The sequence below is a fragment of the Prosopis cineraria genome, unplaced genomic scaffold, assembly GCF_029017545.1.
Source record: "Prosopis cineraria cultivar Desert tree isolate PC_DT_omini unplaced genomic scaffold, ASM2901754v1 PC2, whole genome shotgun sequence".
Classification (NCBI taxonomy): Eukaryota; Viridiplantae; Streptophyta; class Magnoliopsida; order Fabales; family Fabaceae; genus Prosopis; species Prosopis cineraria.
In genome coordinates, this window is record NW_026555333.1 from 8,026,323 (window position 1) to 8,050,841 (window position 24,519).

Genomic DNA, 24,519 nt, shown 5'->3' on the forward strand with positions numbered 1-24,519 from the left:
TTATTTTTGAAAAAATAAAATTGTTAGGTGTATTTAATGAGATTTATTGATATATGAATTTTTTCTAAAAGTACCTTATAATTTAAAACGGAGGGAGTATAAAATAAAATTAAAAAATATTTTAAAATATAAGATAATTTTAATTTTTTTATCAATGATACTTTTTTAATATTATTTTTTAAGTTAAAAAAATAAAAAAATTGAAATGATATTACAATGTAATAATTAAGTATGTAGGGACGTTTTTAAAAAATTATAGTTTTGTTTTTAAAAAATATGTTTGGAAAGTGTCATTATTATAATTTATTAGAATGTATAATTTTATTTTAAATTAATTATATTATAATTTTGCAAGGAGGAAGTATTTAGCGACGAGGTCCTGAGTGAAATATGCACAGATCTCCAACCAATTTAATGATTAGTTTCGCATTGACAAAGATACATACAATTTATTGATCAAGATCCTCACATTTAGCCTGCGCGCAACCTCATTAAGAGCTTTTCTCGCAACCTGCTCACAAGTGTGTGTGTTCCTTTGTTCGAGGTTCAGCTCTCAAATAGCTAATTAACCAACTCTAATTAATGGTGTTTTTTCTTATGTGAATTAGACTCTCTGATTGTGCCTTTCATGCGCTGGACACTGACATCAGAAAACAATGCCTTATATTTTAGACGGATCGGAGTTAATATTTTTATTTTTTATCGCTATACTTGAAAATTGAAATCAAGATTAATTTTCTATAAATCATTAGTTGACATTCTTTCCTTTTCTTTAAGCTAAATTATGTGTAATTCCCCCTGAAGGTTGGATTGCATAATAAATCTCTCCAAACTCTTACATTTATGAAAAAAACTTTTCGATCATTCATTTGCCTACCTCTATTTGTATATAACTTAAGGTACCATTTGATTATTAGAAAAAAAATTAAATGTAATGGAATGGACCAAAAAAAATTAAAAAATGAGATGACAAAAGAAATAGTAAACCACGTTTATAAAAAGATAAAAGTGATTTAGTTCATGAAATTAAAAAAATAATTTATGAAATTTTTAAAGAGTACGATGACTCTTACATTTATAATATATATTGATAAATCTTATCATGCTTATTATAAAAAGAAAGAGTGATTTAGTCATTATGTTAATTTTTTCAATCCATTCTATTTCATTCTTTTTTAACAATCAAATGATACCATGAAATTTAAGGATTGTCTATGCATGTGTAAATCAAAGTTGAGTGGCTCTTTCCATATATATATATATATGTATGTATGTATGTATGTATTTATGTATATTTAGTCAGTAAAATGCCATGCGTGATTTGTAAAACAACATAATAATTCACAACAAGGATCATCTGTACTAGTTTAAAGGTCTAGAGATTGCCTTGGAAGTCAAAAAGAATCAAAATTTATGAAAGTTTTATATAATTTAGATTTTTGTTTTTACGCAAAGACAACTTTATTTCCTTTTATTATTATTTTTACCCCATTTTTATTAATCCCACTTACGCGCCATCTTTTGTTCCATGTTCGAGTGTTTCTATAACTTCCACGCGTATCTGCGCTTGATTTCCCTTGATTTTATAACAAAGATAATGATCCAATATAGGAGTACCATACGAAACGATTTGGTAATCAAAATTCAATGTTATGTAATTATATTATCCATCCATTAAAAAATATAAAATGTTTTTTTAATAGATGTGATGTTAAAAACTGTACACAATATTTTAAAATATAATTAGTGTGTGTTTTAAAAAAAATTTAATAAATAAATTATTTTATATTTATTTTTAAATAAAATGTCTTATTAAATAAAGGCGTACTACCTCCATTTTTTATAATTAAAGAAATTATTACTTTTAACTTGTATTTTTTATAAACAAAATCACATATTTTAATAAATATTTATTATAAATTTATAAATCACTTCATAATTTACATTAATAAAAAATAATTAATATATATTTATGTTGATTAACAGAGGCATTTTAATCTAATTTTTTATTTTTAAATATAATTATTATGATTAATTGACTTTTATAGCATGTGATGTAATTTTTTTACTTTTATATATAAAAATAAAAAAAATGTATGGAAAGACTGTGTAAGTAAAAGGATAATTAATGAATTTTTTGATGGTAAAATTTAATTAAAAACACTTTATATTTTTTAAGAAATAAAATATCAAAATTCACAAAGCCTTGAGATAATAATACATTCAATTCACAATATACAAATATCCACCTTAAATCCTGTGACCGTTTTGAAACACATGTGTTTAAAAATCTTTAAAGACTTAATTGGATAAGAGTACATCTAACTCACATCTGTGATATGCTTCCTGCAAATTCAACAAATAATTAAATTTTTTAAATATACTTTTGACAAATGAAAATTGAAATTTATATTGACACTAAATTGTCAATAGCAGTCAAAATGGTAATTTCAAATAAGAAGAACAAAATGATTAATTTTTAAAAAAATTAATGGATTAAAAGATGAGAATTGTTAAGGAAGTTATCATAAAAAGTAGTTACTAGATCTATCAGGGAGTGCTGGCACCAAAAAAAGGAGGCAAATATCAGTTGAGGATAGTTAAAGAAAATTTATATTAATAAATAATTATTTATTATTAAAATTAAAATAATACTTGTTGGTTTAAATTAACGTTGTATCAATAAATATTTATTTAAATTTTTATCATAATTAATTTTAAATTAATAATAATTTATTTTTTTTATTATTTAAATTTTGATAACAATTAAATCTTAATTTATATAAATTTTTGTTAGCTGTATTTAATTACTAATTTTCAAAAAAAAAAAAGCAAAAACAAAATCAACTAGGGAGGTTTGAGGGATGCATTACGGTACGAATGCTCATTATTATCTGAATAACCCAATCGCTGTCTCCTCAAATGACGCAGACGCAGTCTTATCAAGCCACATTACTCTTACCCCACATCACTGCCAATCAGACGGCAGGGAATTGTTGAGTCTGGTGGATGAGTCACGTCAACGGCTATCACCCACCCATTGCGATACCCCCGCAACTGTACCCTGCACAGCAAATCACAGCCCGTTCGCTCCCCTCTCGAAAAAGCTTCGTGTTCTCTTTGCCTTCCCCAAAAGATCAAAGCGAAAAGAGAGAGAAAGAATGGGGGCCTGGTCACGATAATGATAAATTCAGTTGCAAGGTGTCAAGGAGCCATTGAACCCTCTCATGGCTGCTTCTCGTTTCCCAGTGGGGAGAGAGCTGCTCTTTAACGCTCTCTTTCACCCTCCAAGCCTGCCTCGATCTGCTACTAAACGGCCCTGTGGGTGCAACCGCGATTAGGCTTGCCGTTTTGGCTCAGTACAATTGATTCTGAGAATGATGCATCAGTTTAGGGAATCTGGCTACGTGTTGCATGAGTTTAACAGATAGATGGAAGAAAACCACACTGAATGGAGAAAAAACTGGGGGGGGGGGGAGAGACAGTATCCAGACAATATTTTCAACTGATTTTCAACTGATCTTCGGGGGTTGAACTTGAATCGTTCATCCATTCCACCCTGCCTCTGCTAGATCCTCCTTCTCTTCTCATGCTCCTTCTCCGATTTCGTTGGTATCTTTCTACTTTCCGGTTGTTTGGAGGCAAACCCTAAAATTTTCAACTAAGCTCTTGCTCTAGGCATTTGAAATAAACGGGAGATCCTAGATTTTCTTCTTTTGGTTTTTTAATTTATTTTTCTCGTTTGTTCTTTTTCTTTATTTTCGGCCAGTCCTCAGATCTGATTCAATTATGAGTGTCTTCTTATCGATTTTTTCAAGAGAACTTGTTGTCCTCGAGGTTTCCTTATCGGGCAGGCCTTTGTATTTTCTCGATCTCGACTCCTATAGCTCCTTTCATATGACATAGAAATTGACAGAAGAGAGTGAGCACACAGAGGTCCTCAGTATTGTTGCATACTGATGCTTTTGCGTGCTCATTCTCTTTCTGTCAGCTTCCAGTGCTAGAAATGAGTCTCACTGCTATTTCTGGTTTCTGAAACCTCTTCGGCTTGATTCTTTCCTCATCCTGAATCCTCTCGTGGCCATTGGATGGATCCTGAGAACCTCAGCTGAAAGATCAATGAGAATGGGAAGGTTATCATTATGCAACAGTGAAAAGCAGTTGGTGGTTGTGTGCTTTCCCTTTTTCTACTTACTAATTTTTCTTTTCTCATAACGCGGTTTTAATTATATTAGCTTTCGTAACCTTAAAGCGTGACTTTTGATGGTTCTCCCTGCAGCAGATACCCGAGCAGTAGTGTACAGATTAAGCAGCCAAATTTGAGTATAGCATGGGACCATTTCACGTTATAGTATGGTCCTCACAATTTTATCTTCTCGATGCTTTCCAGGCATATATCGTCGTCATCTTCCTTATTATCGTTTTCTTCCAATGCATATTATATAATTTCTGCGCATGCGAGGCAGTTGGCTTGCTGTTTGTTAAAATATGGCTAGATTCTGCCTTCTGCTTCGTATCTGAACATATTTATTTCATGAGTGTATATTAACTGTTGGCAGATAAACACTACCAACCTGGGTTACCTAACCACTTGCTTGTGCTGATAGTGTACTAAATTACTTGTATCGGGGCGTTTATTCTTTTTCCTCGCCTCCTAATATTTTGATCTTGCCAGTTCTGACATTTTAATTAGAATTTTTTTTATTATTATTGATGTAATGTTTTGTAGAGGTTATTTGATCCTTTTTGTGTGATCAAATGTGGCCCGAGAGGGAGATGATCTCGGAAAATTAATCTATTGGGTTGAGAAACTTGAGATAATTACCGACTTCAATGTTCTGTATTTGGATGAGATGATCTGCTTTGTTTTGAGGTATGTATACATAGGCTTGTATAGTTTGTAATACATACATGTGAAGGTGTTATCTCGCATTGGACGATAAACCCGAATACTAGCTATATCTACTAGAATTTGCAATTATATATGTTTGTTGATTTCATATAGATGCAATTATATAAAATTTTTAGAATATAAAATGATGTCCATTGAATCATTAGAATAGACCTGCCTGTTAACTTAAATAAACATATTCTAAATTGAATTGACAACTTCGTTGCCACAACTACCTCTAGTGATTGTTTGGAAACTACATAAATCTGCTGTCTTATGTGAAAAGTGCTAAAAAAAAGTTTGACGGGTAATATAGGTTGTTTGTTGAATTAGTATATTGTTACTAATCTCCATTACTACTCTTTGAAGAAAATGATATTTCATGTCTCAAGTCTTTTTTTATTATATTTATTATTTTTATATTTTTCGGTTTTTGAAGAGTGATTATTATTTCTGACCTAGAAAAAAAAAATTTGATGGAGGACGTAGATTGTTTATTACGGGGTTTTTAATGTTCTATGTATGAATAAGGTAATTCTGCAGATATTTTGCCATGGTTTTAATGTTCTATATATGTTTCTTATTTTATCTAGTGTTCCCTTTTCCTTCTGAATTCAATGTATGTTTTCCCATCTGGTTAATCATATCCGCTGGGATGTATTATCTCTACGCGTTGTTGGTTATACTTGCGACATCCCACTGAATTTAACTAGTTATACTAAAATTAGTACTGTTCACTGACACGTTACCTATTGAACACGCGGTGTTTATGTCGGTTTTGAATAATTTTCTCAAGTTAATACCATGATGGAGATGCTTTAATTTATCTATGCAGCATGCGTTCCCTCAGTGTTAAGCGATGTTTATGTTTTGACCCAAGTTTCATTTCTTCTTTCTGTTGTTTGATAAATAGCTAACTATTTCTGATTTTAAGTTGCCATTTCAGGCTGCGGTACGTTTTTTTGCCCCCTGGTGCCTCTCTTTGGGTTGCTTAATTTATCTTTTATTATAGTATGCATCAGCTAGCATCCTTTCTCTTTGATGGATATTCCGGCCTTCTAGGATTAACGGCAATTGCTTGAACATGTAATACATCAATTTTGTATCTGACCAGAACGCTTAACGTGCATGATTTTTTTATTATTAATTTGTATATCATCAGGGGAAGATATAGTGTATTATTCTTCTGCTTTGTGAGGGTTCGTGGTTGCCTGTGGGCCTGTGGCTTGATCAGGTCATATTTTGGGGTTTACTTGAAAGAGAAAGGCCAATGCAATTTTTAGGATTCTGATTAAGGCTTCGAAAGTATTTCTATGAAGCCTTGAATTTAATCTTATAACTGTATCTCCGCATTCATAATATATGTTTGAAATCTTACTCTGTTAAAATTATTGTGATTCTGAATCTGGTTTCCCTTATTGTATATGTTATGCAGATGGGGTATAAGACGACTAACTTGGTAACAATTCGATTTCTGATATTTTTATTATGATGTCTGAAGGCAAAAATGGTAGATCATTGGGCATCTTGGCTATATATTGTCACTAAACGAAGATTTTCCCTTGTAGAAAATAAAAAAAAGTAATTGTCATTAGAACGGATAAAGGCCGAATTCACAGTAACTAAATGCGGTAATAATAGGCTACTGTAGCTACTACGAACACACGTAGCTTGATGTACACTGAAGGGTGACATCTTTCTCCCATAACTTTTCCTACTTTCTAACCTGTCTTTTCTCTCTTTCCCGGATAGTTTCTGTTCGTCGCTGTTTGCTTCCTTATTTAACTCCAATATATCATTCCAGGGAACAAATGCTCGAGCTCCAAAATTGAACAGTAAAGAATGAGCAAGGCTGTAAAGTCGCAGTGAACAAAAAGGAGAGTTTTTCTGACATATTTCTGAGAATCATAATTGAAAAGTCTTTTCATAATATTAATTATTAATTCGCCGTTACTCATCTAAAAATTGTAATTTTGCTCTTGCACACTGTTGCCTCCGCTTTTTAATTATTCATAATATACAGCAAAAGAAGTAACAAAAAGCTTGTATACTATGGCATAGACTCGATCGTACGTTCGGGCTACTTACAAAGCGATTCTGTTCTGCTAATTATTAAAGATAAATTCGTTGCTAATGCCTGATGAATGTTATTGGATGGATCTTCTGTACGCAGTTGGTTAGAAATGAATTACAAATTGATCCATTCTGCCGATTGATCATCGATTTTGTTGATGCAGATTGATGATGGGATGAAACTAAACATGGTCCATTGGGGTAGAGGCGACTGCAAGCTGATGAAAATGTTGAATGGAGGTATGCGAAGAGAGAAACAACGTAGCAGTTCAGTCAAGCAAAGTTTTGCCTTCTTGTTTCGAAATATTTGCAGGCAATCTGCAGAGAGCATAGTTTTAGCTTTGGTCATTGAAAATTTTCTGTCGGATCGAAGAAGAGTGCATGCATGGTTCAGCCTCTCAATCTAAGACTTCGGCAGGCAGGCAGGCATGTCATCACTATCTTCATAGTCGAACATGAAACAGACCCAAAAGGACACTAAAAGCGATGGCCTTGAGGGGAGGTCGTTAACCCAGAGACTGAGAGGCTGAAACTAAACTATCTTAGTTTGCTAATGTGATATGCCCAAACAGAATAAACTAACCGTTAGAAGGATCAGGATATATTACCCCTGCATAATCTTCATGTTGAATTCTCTTCCTAGTTAAAGGAATGAGTGAATTTCATTTCTTGATTATGAACATTTTACAGTTAGATATCCAGCAGCAACATCAAGAAACCAAAAAGTGGTGATGGCTTGGGGCAGCACCTGATCTTCGGATGAGAAGAAGTCCTTCCAAACTGTTTTAGCTAGATCACACAAGTTCGCCATTTCATGGTCTTCATGGGAGCTCGTGGAAAATAAAGACATTCGACCAGGCAAAAGAAAAAATTCGTCAAATTAAACACATCCAGCATTGGCGGCCCATCTAGGCGATTTTGCATCTCACAAACAGAAATAGAAATAAATTGTATTTCATGCATGACTTCCGAGTACAATTCCTTTTGCCAACCAAATCCATGAAACAATGCAACATGGAAGTGCCAAATGCACAGCAGATACTGGGGGTCAACTGTGCAACATAGGAATTCTAGAAGCAAAAATAGCTAAATAGAATTAGGGGTGACTTGCAACCCGTAAGACTCGCTATCACTTATACCCGTTGAAATAGGCAGGTATTTACTCACCCATTAAAAATTTGGAGGGGAGGGAAAAAATTTTTCCTCCCCTCCTCCTAACTAAATGAGGGGAAGGGAGGCGAGCCCCTCCCCTTCCCTCCCCTCCCCTTCAACCAAACACTGGGTAAAGAAAAAATGGGTGAGCTACAAGCACAAGCTAGCCTGTGTTTCTTGAAAACGAGCGGGATAAGCTATGGGTTATCCTTTAGGCTACCTGTCTTATCCTGTTTAAAACTAAAAAAAAATTATATGCAATTTAGGTATAGGCATAGCACGCCTATGTTTTGAAATTTGGAGTTTAACTGTGATTGACTCTTCTTTAGTTCTCTCCCAAATCAAAAGCAAAAAGTTTTTTTCCCCAAAAAGTCAAAAACCCTCAGTCCCTTCTCCCTTGCAATCTCACATCTTCACTCTTCAAAATGAGGACCTTGTCTTTGCCTCCTCAATTCTTTGCTTGTTGCCACTGTCCATTGGTGCTATGCCGCTATCTTGTTGGTTCACCATGTCCCTCATCTCTCTTACACAAGTTGGTTTTTGCAATTTGGACAATCCACTCTCGACGCTTGGCGCTCACTGAAACAAAGTCACTATTCACAATTGCTTGATGCTAAGTTCCGACGCTTGCTTAAACAATCAGACAACCTAGTCCCATGGCATAAATCTACTCCTACTCAAACTTGATCTCCTCTCTCCAAGCATTGCCCTCGTCTAATCTACTTCATCGTGCTCATATGTCTTTGCTTGTCAAGCCAAAACCAGGTAAGTTAAGTATTAACTTTGTACTTGTAGTGATAATTCTCTAACTTTGCTCTAGATTTTGTTGACTATATGAGTATGAATGTAATTATTTTTTAGCTTGATTACCTCATTTGTGCCTTGTGGCAAGACTATTTGTCAATTTATGTGGTTGCTTTGATTAATGTTGTAACTAATTTGAAGATTGACAATGCTTAGATGACTGTAAGGTGCAACTGTTAATGCTGGAGCTTGTTTCCTTTGATGATGGTGATATTTGAACTGTTTTCAAGTAGAATTAAAAGTGTGGAATGCTTCTTCTTTTTTTAGAACAAAAGGAGTTCGTTTGCCCAAAACAGGCTAGCCAGCCCGCCTAGCCAATTTTCAAACGGGCTGCAAAGGAGTACAGGCTAGCACAAACTGCTTTAAACAAAACGAGATGGTCCACAAGCTAGCCCATCCTATCCGTTGCACAGTCCTAAATAGAGTGCTTTCTTGTACAGCTTCAGTGAGCTATAATGCACGATGCGAGCTAGTTTGCTGTGTGTGTGTCCGTCATTGCACACGTCAATGTGCAATATAATTAGGGTAACATTGCATATGAAGAAAAAGAGCATATGGCAATTCAGGTGCCATTCTTGAATGAAATGTAGTATTAAGTTTATCGCTTTTACGATATATAAGATAAGCACTTGGTCTAAACAAACAGGTTATTAATTTTGAGGCTTGTAAGTACGAAATATGGATGAGGACAAAACATTGGTCTTGACAATGTTGCGCTAGTTGTTCGCGAAAACCAACACCCAGGAACTACTCCCTACTCACAATATTTGATTTGAAGCTGCTGCAGCAGACGTTTTATTAGCCTTTTACTACAAATCGGTAACTTCTTTCAGCATCCAAAATGAAATTGAGGCATGGACTCTGCGTATGTGTGGAGGACTGTGAATGCATGTGTGAACCTGTCCTCGCACCTACTTGCTTCCCCCAAAACTCACGCTTGCGTGGGAAGTCACTTCTCTCCAATTTTGGAAATTTGAATTGCCTGACTGAAGCTAACTCCCTCCAAATTGCACTTAATTAATTCCCTTTCCTTCTTTATATTCAATCTATCAGTTTCTTAGCTAAACAAAATCTTAAAACTGCCAGGCTCATTATCTACTCGTTTTAAATTTTAACTGATCATGCGGCGGTAAATATCAAGATATTGGAATTAATTAAAAAAAAAAAAGACCCGGACGTCATTTTTGATACTGTTCATATATTTCTGATTATATTTATCAATCGTGTCGTGGTACCTGCTCTGATTTTTGAATCAATTAGTTTAAGAGATGTAAAAATTAATTTATGAAGTTTATTAAAGTATTTATAGAAGGGACAACACAATAATCCATCTTTATAGCTTTATCAAGTTTTATTTTTATTCTTTATAGTTTTTTAGTGTTTTTAATTTTTATAGTTTTAATAAGATAAGTGACATTTGTTACTCATGTTCTTATAGTTTTAATGTTTTTATTTCATACAAGAACTGAAAAAAATTAAAAATAATTAAAAATAAAATTTAATAAAACTACGTTTGCTAATGATTTTATTTTCCCTCTCTATAGAATATTACTTTTTTTATGAACTTCAAATCAATGTACATAATTAAATTTGACTTAGGCCGTGAAACGGTATCAATTAAATGAAATTTAATTATTTAAATTCAACAACTTGTGGTTGGTAAAAAAATGCAACAACTTATAATATTTATTATAATAATTTTAAAATTTTCTTCATAATGTAGTCGCACCTTTTGAAACTTAATAATAACGGGGTACGGCCATCTGCCCAGTCCAGCGAATCAGACCACACAGTGATGCCAATTTGCAAAGTTCAACCTTCCCTGTAACCCAAAAAAAAAAAAAAAAAATCCCCAACACTGTCGGCACGAATTCCCGTTAGGTGGAAATATCTCAAGCAATAAAAGAATATTTCAAAAATATCGCAAAGTCAAAAAGAAGAGATAAAATAGGACCCTGCCTAATTAATTAAGCAGGGCATTTGGGACTAGGCCTTCCCCAGATCAACCCAAGGTTTGTTGCACGTGTCATGCGAAGCCTGCAACAACGTATTAATGATTTCTTTGGTGAGCCATCCAACTGTCTCACTTCAGGAGAGGAAGGAAAATAGCATGCAGAAAGTCGTTTGCTTTCTCCAACTCCAATGAGTGTCAATCAAGGCTTTTGCTTTGGTCAAGATTCTAGAAATTTCTAGGATAATCATTCATGAAAGAATAGAATTATATTGAAGGAATGATATTAAGGACATTAAAAAATAAGATTTTTGCAGATAAGGTTTAAGAAATTTTAAAATTATTTTGAGAGCTTAAAGATTTCATTTGTAATCATATTTTTTAATGAAATGATTAATTTGTTCTTTTCATAACCAGCTGCTAAATAAAAAATATTTTTTCTTCCTCCATTCTTCCTCACCCGTCCTTCTCTCTCTCTCTTTCAACACTGATACAATAATCAAATTTATTTTTCTCCTCGTCATGCTTCTCTATTCCTTCTTTTCTTCTTCCTCCTTCTTCCTTCTTTCTCTCATTTGAAGATTTTTCATTCAACAAGTATGAGTGGGCAGTTCACGTTTATCCAGATAGGTATGAAGAAGACAATAAGGTGTTTGTACGATTACATTCTTCTCACGCCAATCAGCTTTTTAAAATGATTCGTCATATTGTGAAAAGAATTGATGAAGTGTTGCATTTGCTATTATCAGTTTTATTTTGTCAAAAAATAATATAGAGAGAATTTGAACCATATCAGTTTTATCTAATCATAGTGTACTTGCGTTTGCGTTCATTTAATGAAAATAAGTTGTTATTTATAGATTTTTGTTGTTTCTGATACATATTTTTTTTACAACTGATATAAATGTTCTGATTTAGATGTTATTTATGAAATTTATGTTGTTATTTATGAAGTTTACGTTGTGCAAACTTTACAATTAATTTGTGTTAATATTTATGTGTATCATATCAACAAACCTTGTATTATAAATATATGGACATTATGTTGTTAGCAAATGAATACTTTCATGTTATATATGAACCTTTTGTTCTTCATTAACTTCAGAAACTTTTTCAAATGTTCAGTTTAATCACATAAATCACGTAAAATAGATAGACATTATATTGTCAATAAATAGACCTTGTCATGTTATATATAGACTTTTAATTGTTCATAAACTTGAGAAACTTTTTGTTAAGCTTAGTCAACTGATAAACTAGACACACATGGACTTTCAGTTTAGAATATATGAAGATTGTGTTGTATATGGTGGATATTGTGTTGTGCATTGTTTGCTTTATATTATGCATAGTGGATATTATGTCATGCATTATTTGTCTATTTGCGCATTTTAAGCCTAGCCTACTGATAAAGTAGAATCATGTGGACTTTTAGTTGAGAATATATGAACCTTAAGTTGTGCATAGTGGATATTGTGTTGTATATTATTTGCTTACTTTTACATTTTATCAAGTCTAACCCATTGATAAAGTAGAATCTTATAGACTTTTAGTTGAGAATAAATGAACTTTATATTATGCATAATGAAAATTGTGTTATGCATTGTTTACCTATTTGTGCATTTTGTTAAGCATAGTATACTAATAAAAAAGAATCGTATGGACTTTTAGTTGAGAATATATGAATTTTAAGTTATGCATAGTGGATATTGTGTTGTGCATTGTTTGCTTACATCTGCATTTTGTCAAGCCTAGCCTACTGGTAAAGTAGAATCTTATGGATTTTTAATTAAAAATAAATAAACCTTATATTATGTATAGTGAATATTGTATCATACATTATTTACCTAATTTTAGTATTTTGTTAAGCCTAGCATAGTGATAAATTGAAATCATATGGACTTTCAGGTGAAAATATATCACAAATTTTTTTTCTCGCAATTGTCTTTGACTAGCCGTCCTTCCGGAAGGCCATAAATAAAGAGGATAAAGTCTTTCAAGATAAAAAAATTTATTATTGTTCAAAATGCGGGAAGGCTAGACACAGTAGCAAGACATGCAAGAATCATAACCCAGTATGAAGAGTGATTACATTGTACTTATTTGGTGTGCATGAGCAACAATAATTATATATATGAAAGCATTTTCAAATAATATTTTTTGAGTAAGTAGGAATCACAAATATTTTTTATTTGTATATGTAGAAACAATTGTTAGATATTTTGGATATATTGGCTAACTTTTTGTATATATCAAACTTAAAATACTATATCAAATTTCATATGGGTACTTGTTTTAGTACCTAGGCTAATACCAACATGAAATTATTCATATATGATGTAATTGTCCTTCTTAATAGTGAAAATGCATAGACTTTCTAACGAGCATGCGTGGACATCGTCTTGTGCATAATGAATATTGTGTCGTGTATGGTTTGCCTAATGTCATTTTGTTATAACCTAAGCTAGTGAAATATTGAAAATGTATGAATTTTTTGTTCAGCATATATGGACATCGTATTATGCATAGTAGATATTGTGTCGTGCATGGTCTGCCTAGTCATTTTTGCTAAAGCCAGGGCTAGTGAAATACTTAAAATGTATGAACTTTCTGTTGAAATGCGTGGACATTGTCTTGTGCATAATGGATGTTATATCATGCATGATTTATTTCGTTGTTTTGAAAGTTCGTACAAGTTCTAAACTCAAATCAAATAAAGGGCAAAATTATACTTTTGGTCTCAAAAAAATTGACAATGAGGGCTTTAAAACTTGCAGAGAAATATTAAATTCATTTAAATTTAAATTATAATAAAGTATATTTTTAAAGCTTTTAATACCATTCCTCCAATTATACTTATACCCATTATAGGTGGGGGAACCCTCCTAGTCTTCGATTTTTTTTTTAAGAAAAAAAATTGCAATCACTGTTTTGTTTTGTTTTTTTTTTACTTGTACAGAAATCATTGGCGAAACTACCAGCAATGTCTACATATGTACTAAAATATCAAACACTTTAATAAAAATAAAATTTTATTAATAAATTTTTTTAAAATTATTATATATATATTTTTAATATTTTTATATTAATAAAATATTAAATAAAAAATATTTTTAAAAATTTATTTTTTTATCTTAAAAAAATGAAGATAAAAAATATATTTAATAAATTTTATTAATATATAAAATTTTATTTAAAAATATTTTATAATTTTAAATAAAAATATTATATATAACTCAGCTGTATCTGAAAAATAATAATTCCACCGTCTTTAACTGAAAAGTTTGATAGTCAAGGAATCCTAACTTTTCACTCAAAGACTCCCAATATTAATTGTGAGAAATTCTACAGGCGCATAGCCACATCACACAATTTCTGTCAGGCAAGAAATAAAATTTTCCTTTTTCCTAAAAAAATCACAGAATTTTTCGTTAATGGTTCCATAGATTGATTTAAAAAGACACCGCCACAACCTTTTCGCTCGACGCTTTACACATAAAATGATAAAAAATATAAGTATTTTTATTAAAAATACATTCATAAATTAAACAAAGATAAATGATAAAATATTAACGATTCGTATTTTCTTCCAATAGGCTTCCCAGCCACATTAGCAGAAGAAAGAAAGTGAAGAACAATAACCTTGGCGCTCCTCCTTCCAAGAAAATAGAAACACTGTGTTTTCCGTGCAAGCCCAGTCAAAGTTCGATCCCTATTTCCACACTAAACCATCTAGAGAACGAGCCACAGTAACCTCATCGCCGTCAATGGAGGAGCGTCATACTCTGTTTGGACGCTATGAAATCGGAAGGCTTCTGGGGAAAGGGACGTTCGCTAAAGTCTATCATGGCAAGCGAATGTCGACGGGCGAGAGCGTTGCGATCAAAGTGATGAGCAAAAACAAAGTGCAGGGACAAGGGATGATGGAGCAGATCAAGCGCGAGGTCTCCGTCATGCGTTTGGTTCGACACCCCAACGTTGTTGAACTCCAAGAAGTCATGGCCACCAAAACTAAGATCTTCTTCGTAATGGAGTATGTTCGTGGAGGCGAGCTCTTCCACAAGGTCGCCAGAGGCAAACTCAGAGAGGATCAAGCACGAAAGTACTTCCAACAGTTGATCGGCGCCGTCGATTTTTGTCACAGCAGGGGCGTCTCTCACAGAGACCTCAAGCCTGAGAATTTATTACTCGATGACAACCTCAAAGTCTCCGACTTTGGCCTCTCGGCGTTGCCGGAACACCTCCGGTACGACGGCCTCCTCCACACCCAGTGCGGAACTCCGGCGTATGTTGCCCCTGAAGTTTTGAGAAAGAAAGGATACGACGGATCCAAAGCTGATATTTGGTCCTGCGGGGTGATTCTTTACACATTATTGGCTGGATTTCTTCCGTTTCGACATGAAAACGTCATGACGATGTACACCAAGATCTTCAAAGCTGAATTCCAGTTTCCTCCGTGGTTTTCTGCGGAATCAAGGGGATTGATTTCCAAGATTCTCGTACCAGACCCAGAAAGTCGAATCACGATTCCTGCAATAATGCGGGTCCCCTGGTTTCAAAAGGGATTTTCGATCCCATCAGCGTTTCATTCAGCGGAACTCACTTCGAACAGAGCCGTTGAAGAAGACTCCAGAACCAAGCTGCTTCCATCATCCCCTGAGTTTTTCAATGCGTTCGAGTTTATTTCTTCAATGTCTTCCGGGTTTGATTTGTCTGGGTTGTTCGAGAACAAGAGGAAGACCGGGTCAATGTTCACTTCCAAGTTCTCGGCGGCGGCGATTATGTTGAAGATGGAGACGATGGCAGAGAGGTTAAGGTTCAAGACGGCAAAGGTGAAGGGCTTCAAAATAAAGCTGGAAGGGCGGTCGGAGGGGAGGAAAGGGAGATTGCAGGTGACGGCGGAGGTGTTCGAGGTGGCGCCGGAACTCGCTGTGGTGGAGTTTTCAAAGTGTTCCGGCGACACTTTGGAATATACCAAGTTTTGCGAGGAAGATGTGAGGACGGCGCTGACAGACATTGTTTGGACGTGGCAAGGGGACAACACGTGTAACAGTAGCATCGGAGAGGGCGCGGGAAGTCAAACGATGGAGCGAGTAATATAAATACACTTCCCTCCCGATTCTGACTCCGTTTGAAACTTAGCTAGAGTTTTCGTGACACCAGTAGTCCCTGAATGTAAGCTAAAGTTTATATAACAAAACAAAACGGGTTTGTGTGGCGTAATGCTTTCTTATCATTAATTTTCCTCGCACGCAACATTTAAACATGTTGACTCAAATATTTGTAATTTTATATAATTATTTTTATACATTATTTTGATATAAATTTATTATATTCTTATTTGATATTTTAAAAAATATTTATTATTATTATTTAAAATAATATTTTTAATTAATAAGAAGCTCTCTCTCTTTCTCTCTATATATATGTATATCTTATAAAGGTGTCAATTAAAGTCGATCATTAAAGGGTCAGAATTTAAATGAGTTGATCTTATAAAATTTGATTATACTTTAAGGTTTCCAGCTCGATCTTGACTCTCAAAGCCTCTACCCTATATTTTTTAAAATTTTAAGTTTAAAAATATATATTTAAAATCTAAAAAGTGTCATTACACGTAATATTAAATCTATAAAAAAAATTTAAGTTAATAACATAATAACAAATTTAAGTTTAATGAAAACATCACTACAAAATTAACATCGATAAGAATCAGACTTTGCTAGCATTATCTACAAAATCTTGATGATTTTTACTACCATTAACATTAATATAATTTTATCCTTCTCTTTGTGAAATCTCAATAGTGATAAAGATATTAAATTTTTTTTCACATTCCTTATTCATCCATGTGAAATAAGGCTAGAGTTTTAGAATTAATGTAGTATTTAATTTTTTTAATATTAAAATTTAAAAAATTATAAATAGCTTAAAAGAGTCGGTCTTAACTTAAAGGGCCAACCCTTCTATTTTAGAGCTTAAAAGGGATCTTTTTAAACTTAAATTATCATTTTGTACTCTAAAATAGTGACCTTTTGAGCTTAAAACGGTCTGCCTAACATATTCAACTCTAATTGACAATTTTAATATCTTGTCTCTTCATTTTTCACAATAGAGATGATTATTATAATCTTCATTTTTCATAGTGAAATTAATCACTTGTTGCTCGTGGATTTTTTATCCCTCAAATTAGGAGTTTTTTCATGTTAAATTTCTTGTGCCATCTTTTATTATTTTTTCTAACTTCTTTATAATTTTTAATTATTTTTTTTATTTACTTTTATTGATTATTTGCATATTTCCTAACAAAACATAATATTAGATTTTATTTAATAAGAAAAATCTAAGTGTTGAATTACTTGCATTAATTGTCATGGATGGTACAAATCTAGAAGCCTTTTTTTTTTTTTGGCAAAGATTGAAAAATTTGGAGTTGGAGACAAGTGCCATGCATATTATGGTTGTATAAAAAATTGGATGAGATTGGGCTTCAACTTAACTCAAAGTTTGATCACTTTTATTAAAAGAATTGGGTCAAGTAACCCATAGTTCGATTTAGTCCAATGATAACTTAAAAATTAATAAGATTAGATTTGGTCCATGAGATTAGAAAATTGATTCTGTTAATCCAGTATTCACTTGATATTTTTTTCCTTTTTCTCTATAAGAGACAATAATCCATTTCAACCTAATAAACTCAACTGAGATAATAAAAATACTTATAATCATAATAATTTTTAACAATAAAAAAATCAGTTATAGTTCAAGTGGTCTGAATTATTAAATTATTAGTAATCTTAATTTATTATTATAAATGATTAGTAAATGAATTATATTAAATAAATTTAATAAAAGTAAATTGAATTAAGTGATTTCAGATGACCAGTTTTCTATTCATTTGAATACAAAAAAATAGTTTAATCTTTTTAATTTTTTTAATTTTAAAGGATCAGGACCTTTTTTAATTAAACTGCATCGAACACTTCTACGCGCCCCTAATTTACACACAAACTAATGGAAGTTCTGACATGTTTCCCAAGCAATTTGAAAGGAAAGCACTTGAGATTTGTGACTTTTCGGAGCTTAAAGTACTGGGAAAGGAGAAATGAGAGAAGAAAGTATGCCTCATGCAGGAAAAATCGCCGACATGGCATCGGGGAATGCAAATAGAAAAATAAATTAAAATACAAATTAATAATAAATTGTAGCAGTCATTCAATGCCTGATGCCTTTTATTCCCATTTTACTGGTTATTAGAAAGGGCTGGGAAAGAATTAACGTGAACAAATCAAATTAAAAATGAGTTAAATTATTCTTTCATTTTATGATAAATATGATAAAATTAATTTATATTATATTAATTTATTTTAAATTTCTCTCACAGTATCACTTTTTTATCTTCTTTTCTTATTGTAAAGATTAAAATATTGATAAATATTAGTATCAAGACCTCATGCAATTTTAGACCATCAAGGTGACATGTTTAAACTTTATTAAATGATTTTTTATAATTTATATAGTTATTATTGGTTTTTGACAGTAATTATTGATACTATTAGTCTCAATTAAGTATTTTTTTAATTAAAAGCGTACTATCACCTCCATACCATTGTTAATATTTACATTCTATCTCAATATATAATATGGAGTATGGGCACCTTATCAATACTAATTTTCATGTTATTATTAAGTTAATTCAGAATTTTATTAAAATTACTATATTATAAAATTTTAATATATGATTTTGTAAAAAGTGATGACTGTATTTTTTTTTAAAGGCAATTACACATACCAGGTTGTATTGATAATTTTACCTTAGGTCTCAAAATTTCTTCACACAGTCCTAAACTAATTACCCTTCTTCCTTATGAATAGGGGTGTTCACAGAAAAGGTGTCTCATCTTGAAAATCACTGAGGTTAAACTTTTGTCTCGTATCCCATCTTATCTTGAAAGTTATCCTGTCAAAAATCAGGATAGTATCGATAAAGCGAATAATATGAGAGAAATGTTTGGATAATAATATTTATTAATTAAAATTTTAAATCATATAACTTATTAAGTTTAAACTAAAATAATATAAATACATAAATCACAACATTTATTGAATTACATCAATTAAAACCACAAATATATAACTTAAAGTTATATATATGTGAGACATAACGCATTATGATAACAATTACAAATGATCTTTAAGTTATATGAGCAACAATAACATACAAGCTCAGCACAATATTAAGTTATTGTTTTTCTTCTTTGGTTGAAATATGTCAAGCTATTAACTTTTTTGAAAATAAAACAAAAAATAATGATATAAATAAAGTTATTAAATAGACAGATATAATAATAAATTATATTAATATAATTAATATATTATAAATAAAGATACAACCATGTCTTGCTTACTCTGTGTTATTAAAATTATTAATATAAAAAAATTTTAGTTTTAAATAATTAATAGCATATATTGAAATTATAATTAATCTAAGTATAAATTATATTAATAAAATTAATATATTTAATGTATATTTTTAAAATAAAAAATAATACATATGTATATATATCTGTATAATATTCAGGACAAGATAAGATGTCTCGAGAATAATTCCGTGTCCCATTCCATCCTAAACTCCTTTCTCATCTATTTTGATTATTTTTTAAGTTAAGACAAGACCTGTCTTAATATGATTAGAATAAAATTAAATTTATTAGAATAAATACAACTTGAACGCCTCTGCTTATGAATGTAGTTTTTTTATTCCTTTTGATTATTTTACTTGTTATCTTTATTTTTTTATTCAGTTATATTATAATCTTTTTCTGGTAATCAAAGGAGACCTTACATATTTATTTAATAAATGAACACTGAAAATACACGCGTCCAAACTTCTCTTTAAGTTGGGAGGGATGGGGGCCGCGTGTTCGAAAGTGGCGTCCTGACTAAAATTATCAAACTCACATGTTTCAATACATTCATAATAAGCATGCAAACTCAAATAGTAAATTCGGAGATGACTTTACTTTTATTAATATATAATTATTAAATTAAAATATAAAATATCATCGTAATTTAATTTAAAAATATTTTAAATATAAATTATTAAATTTAAATTTATTCATATTGATAGATTATAATACTCAACATAAAAAATTAAAATAAAGCAACTTATTTTTATTATTTTTTATTAATATTAATTTTTACCTTTTGAGTCTTATTTTTCTTTACATTGTGTCATATGACTTATATGAAATGGGCTTTACACAGTATATACCTAATTTACTTAACTCAATTAAAAATTGATAAGTTTAACAGATTGCATTTAGTTTGAATTTATGAGTAAGTTGACACAATTTTTTAAACTAAAAACTTAAAAACAATAAATTATGAGAGTCAACTTGCAAGTTTAATCAAGGTTCATCTAATCTAAATTTATAAATAAGTTAATATAATTTTTTAAGTTATAAACATAAAAATAATAAATTTAGAGTATCAACTCTAATACTGACGTTGATTTTCATATAAAACAACTCCACCCATCTGTTTTCATGGATGAAATGGAAAATAAAAATTAAATTCTGAATTTAAAATGTGAGTTTTTTAAAAAAATTTGTCAAACAAAATGAAAACTACATTTAATATATTAAAATGTTGATTATATTGTTAAATTTTCTATTAATTCAATGCACTAAAATACATTGCTTATATAAACAAGACTGTGATGGAAAAAAATGTTAATAAATGCTACTTCAAACTTTCAAAAAAAAAATCTACTAAAAATACTTATATTAAAAAATAGAGAGAGGCATTTTATTTTTTTGGGAAGTGAGAGATCTCTGCACTCATTTTTTGAGAAGTTAGATAATTTAATTCAAAAATTAGTTTAAATATTTAAGGAGTGTTAAATTCATTTCATTAAAATGTTTAAAGATAGTTTACTTCATTAATATAGGTTAAGTTATTTGGTTAAACATATTCAACAATTTATATATATATATATATATATATTTAATATCTATCTTCTAATTTATAGAGATTGGATTTCTTTCATCCCCATTGAGGAGGAGCTACATTAAAAAGGAAGAGTATGAATTCCCTCCTTTGCAAGTCTCACGGCAACCGTGACCACTAAAATGAGGAAACCCTTGCATATCTTTATTGAATACCTGAGTAAGTATTTCAACAATACTATTTACACATGTGGAAAGTAAAAACCACTCCAACTAAATTCTGTTAAATAACCATTGATCAGTTACAAACCAATTGTGATCCCTGTCAATGCTATCTTGATCTCAACGCGCGCTTTTGAATCCAAAAGCTCTTTTGTGCCGTATAGTATCCAAACATACTGCAAGGTTTGGCAAGTCCAAACCTCAGTTAGAGTGATAACCAAACTTGCCCAGTTCAAGTGATTGGAGACATCATTGATTTAAAAAAAGCATAAAAAAATAAAAAAGATGCAGGAGAAATCTGGCTTAGTTTTGGGCTTGAAAGAATCATCCTCAATAAACAGAATGGAAGATCGGGATAGGACCATTGATTAAATGGGCCTTTATTTCTTTGCCCAATAAAGGCCCAAATATAACGCTTGATACTTGGATCAAAATGATTAAGCAAATAGACGCGCATCATCAGTCGAAGCAGGGTTTGTATTCGGTACGGTGCAGTATTTTCCAAACAAACTTTCGTAATTAAGTCGACGTTTCAAACTGCAAGAACCTTAATCCAATGTTCGATTATGTTTTGGGAGAATGACAGAGAAATTTTAAAAGAATCAATTAATTCAATGTAGGTTTCAAGTGTTACATTTTAAGAATTTGTAAGTGTAATTCTCAATTTCACAATTTTGTTGTAAAGAATTTAGAATTTGTGTTATAAATTTTAACAAGGAAAACAATTTTATTTATTTTTTTAATCATGTTAAAATTTTAAAAATAAGTTATAAATTCGTTACAATAAAATTATAAAATTAAAAATTAAATTTATAAATTTTTGAAATTTGATAATTAGGACTTAAGGTTAAATTAATTGATCTTTTTAAAACTTTTATCTTCCTTATATTCTTATGATAAAATCGATAGTTAAAATGGGCTTTTACCAAACAAGTTTGTTCACTTAGTTTCTTATTAAAAAAAAAAAGTGTGATTGAATCTTCAACCGAACTAAATCTTGTTAATCTATTTTTTTTTTTTTGCCAGCAATAATTCTTCTTGTTAGGAAATCTAAGAAGAGAAGAATCTTGAGTTATAAACTACAATATTTCTTCAGTTAAAGATTACAAATCAAATCAACTCTTAATTTGGACGATGAAGAAACCCCAAATGTAAATACTAGTATGAGGTGAGGACTAAGTTAACATAAATACTTGCTAATCCAAAGTGGCACCTTATACATACACTATGGGGTCACTAACAAACTAAGTGGTCAATCCTACTCATACCCTAACATTCCAACACCTTCACTCTCTATTCCAGCAATATAATTAAACATGCTGTGGTGACACTGACACTGCCAATAAAAAAAAAAAACGTGACAATCGATGAGTGTGAAAGCACTGAAACGTGCAAGATAACATGAAAAATCAATGGGAAATTAAAGACCATGCCGCATTTACTGTGGAAAAGCTGAAAAACCTTCATTATCGATCATGTTTACAACATGAAGTTTCAATTTTGCTCATCTATGAATAATCTCCTTAGATTCTATATTTAATACTTATATCTCATTTTATAGATGTATCGCCTGCATCGATTGAACTTATTGTTATAAAGAAAAATAAGAAAAAAGATAGGTATAATATTATATTATATTATTTATATGCTCATTAAAAAAAACTTTATGCTCAAATGTACAGTATACATCTATATAGTATCATGTCAACAGCTTTGCAACTTGATCCCTGTAGAAGGTTTTGAACAGAAAACATGGACCGACTCAGCTAAATGAGCATGAATTTTTGTTTGGGCCCGGAAATGAAGGAGTGATTAGAATTTAGAACGGGCAAGATTTTTTCAAATGTTCGCAGCCAAGTGGGGTTGTGTCAAGTTGAATTCACAACAAACAAAAATGACATCGTGTTGCTCGTGGCTTGTTGCTGGCCTCGTGGATACTCTCACGCCCATCTAGATATAAATAATATAATGCTATGTTTCGATGTATATGAATTTAAATTTAAGTTAAATTTATTGTTTGGGTAATTACAAACATGTGGATATGATTTTACTTAAATCCAAATTCAAATCCTACGTTAATTTTTTTATAATTTCAAATCATTTCTAAACTCTTGTTATTTTAAATTTTAACAAAAGCTTTTATCTTTCTTCACGTTTGTTCGTCGATTTCACTACCTTCTCGACTTGGGCATAAATGCCTTTAGTAGACATCCATCAGAACTAGATAGCTAGTGTTGATTGGGATCGGACCATCAATGTCAAGCAAGGCTTGATGGCTGATGTTGACAGGGAACGCACTGTAGGTGCTAGCCAAGATCGAACAATCAATTGTGACCAAGATAGCACAAACAACACTAACCGGGATCAAACGGTCGGCAATGATGGGAATTGAATCGGCAGCTATGACTGGGACCAAACCATTAATGTCGATTGGTATTTGATCATTGGTAATGACTAGAATTGGATGGATGAAGATGATCAAGATTGCACGGCTAGAGCCGACTTAGACTAGACCTCTAGCGGCGATCAAGACCTGACCATCATCGTAGTTTGGGATCGATCTATGATCACCATCTTTAAGCTAACTCATGCCACCACCCTATCAATAACTTGAGTCCTCTGATAAAAATCTAACCTCCACATTATTACACAATGATAACAATCTTGATAAATTCACAGGCTATCAAGATAGCGTTGAAATCCTCCTAACTCGGGAACTTCACCCTAAAAAAAAAAAAAACTCACCAAGTCACAAACCTTAATCTAAGCCTTAATCTAATTAGCTTTTGACCGCATCCTCTCCAAATTCTTCACAAATGAATCCATGAACACTTTTCTCTCTAAAATCTTTACCACTAGAGTTTTCTTGAAGGATTTCAGAGAACGTTCTTTCTCTGATTCCTCCAATACAAAATTAGGACATTTCAAACATGACAAATTCACTTTAATTCCCTTCAATGGCTCCAAAGTATTGTCAAAACCAATACCCAAACATTCTCCTCTTAACCATAGACTCTTCATCCAACTCATCAAAATCATACCACGAATGAAAAACATTCTTCGTAACCACATCCTTGCACAACATCAGCCCCTTCTTCACCCCATTCTCCTCCATCCAAACCTATACTCATGGCATAGACGAGACATTGCTAGAGAAATCAGCACCTCCCTTATGAACCTTCTTCTGACTATGAGCCAATACCTCCTCCTCCGCCTGCGATGCTGCCACCATCAAAAACGGCGGCCCTCCAATAGAAACTCCACTCATCTCTCCAATTTAGCACTTTTGACGGTAAAAAAAAAAAAAAACTTTAATTCCTTTAAAACTGCATCAAGAGAGACTTTGTAATTAGCATTAACATTTACCAAGTAATATTTTTATTTTTTTGTCTAAAAGAGCACGCACAATAACCCCATCTCTAATCATATCATTATATTCTCAAAACACAACTGAGTATCACTTTTGACTAATCCAC

General features: G+C 31.6%; 1 protein-coding gene across 1 annotated transcript; it reads left to right on the forward strand.

Moving 5' to 3' along the window:
- Window positions 1-14,499: 14,499 nt before the first annotated feature.
- On the forward strand, window positions 14,500-16,135 carry LOC129301939 (CBL-interacting serine/threonine-protein kinase 5-like). Its single transcript, XM_054940569.1, has one exon. It carries the CDS (start codon window positions 14,639-14,641, stop codon window positions 15,971-15,973), a length of 1,335 nt encoding a protein of 444 aa, XP_054796544.1. The 5' UTR covers window positions 14,500-14,638; the 3' UTR covers window positions 15,974-16,135.
- The last annotated feature ends 8,384 nt before the right edge of the window (window positions 16,136-24,519 follow it).

Coding starts and splice junctions, on each gene's coding strand:
- LOC129301939 (XM_054940569.1), top strand. CDS start 14,639: ATGGAGGAGCGTCATACTCTGTTTGGACGCTATGAAATCGGAAGGCTT.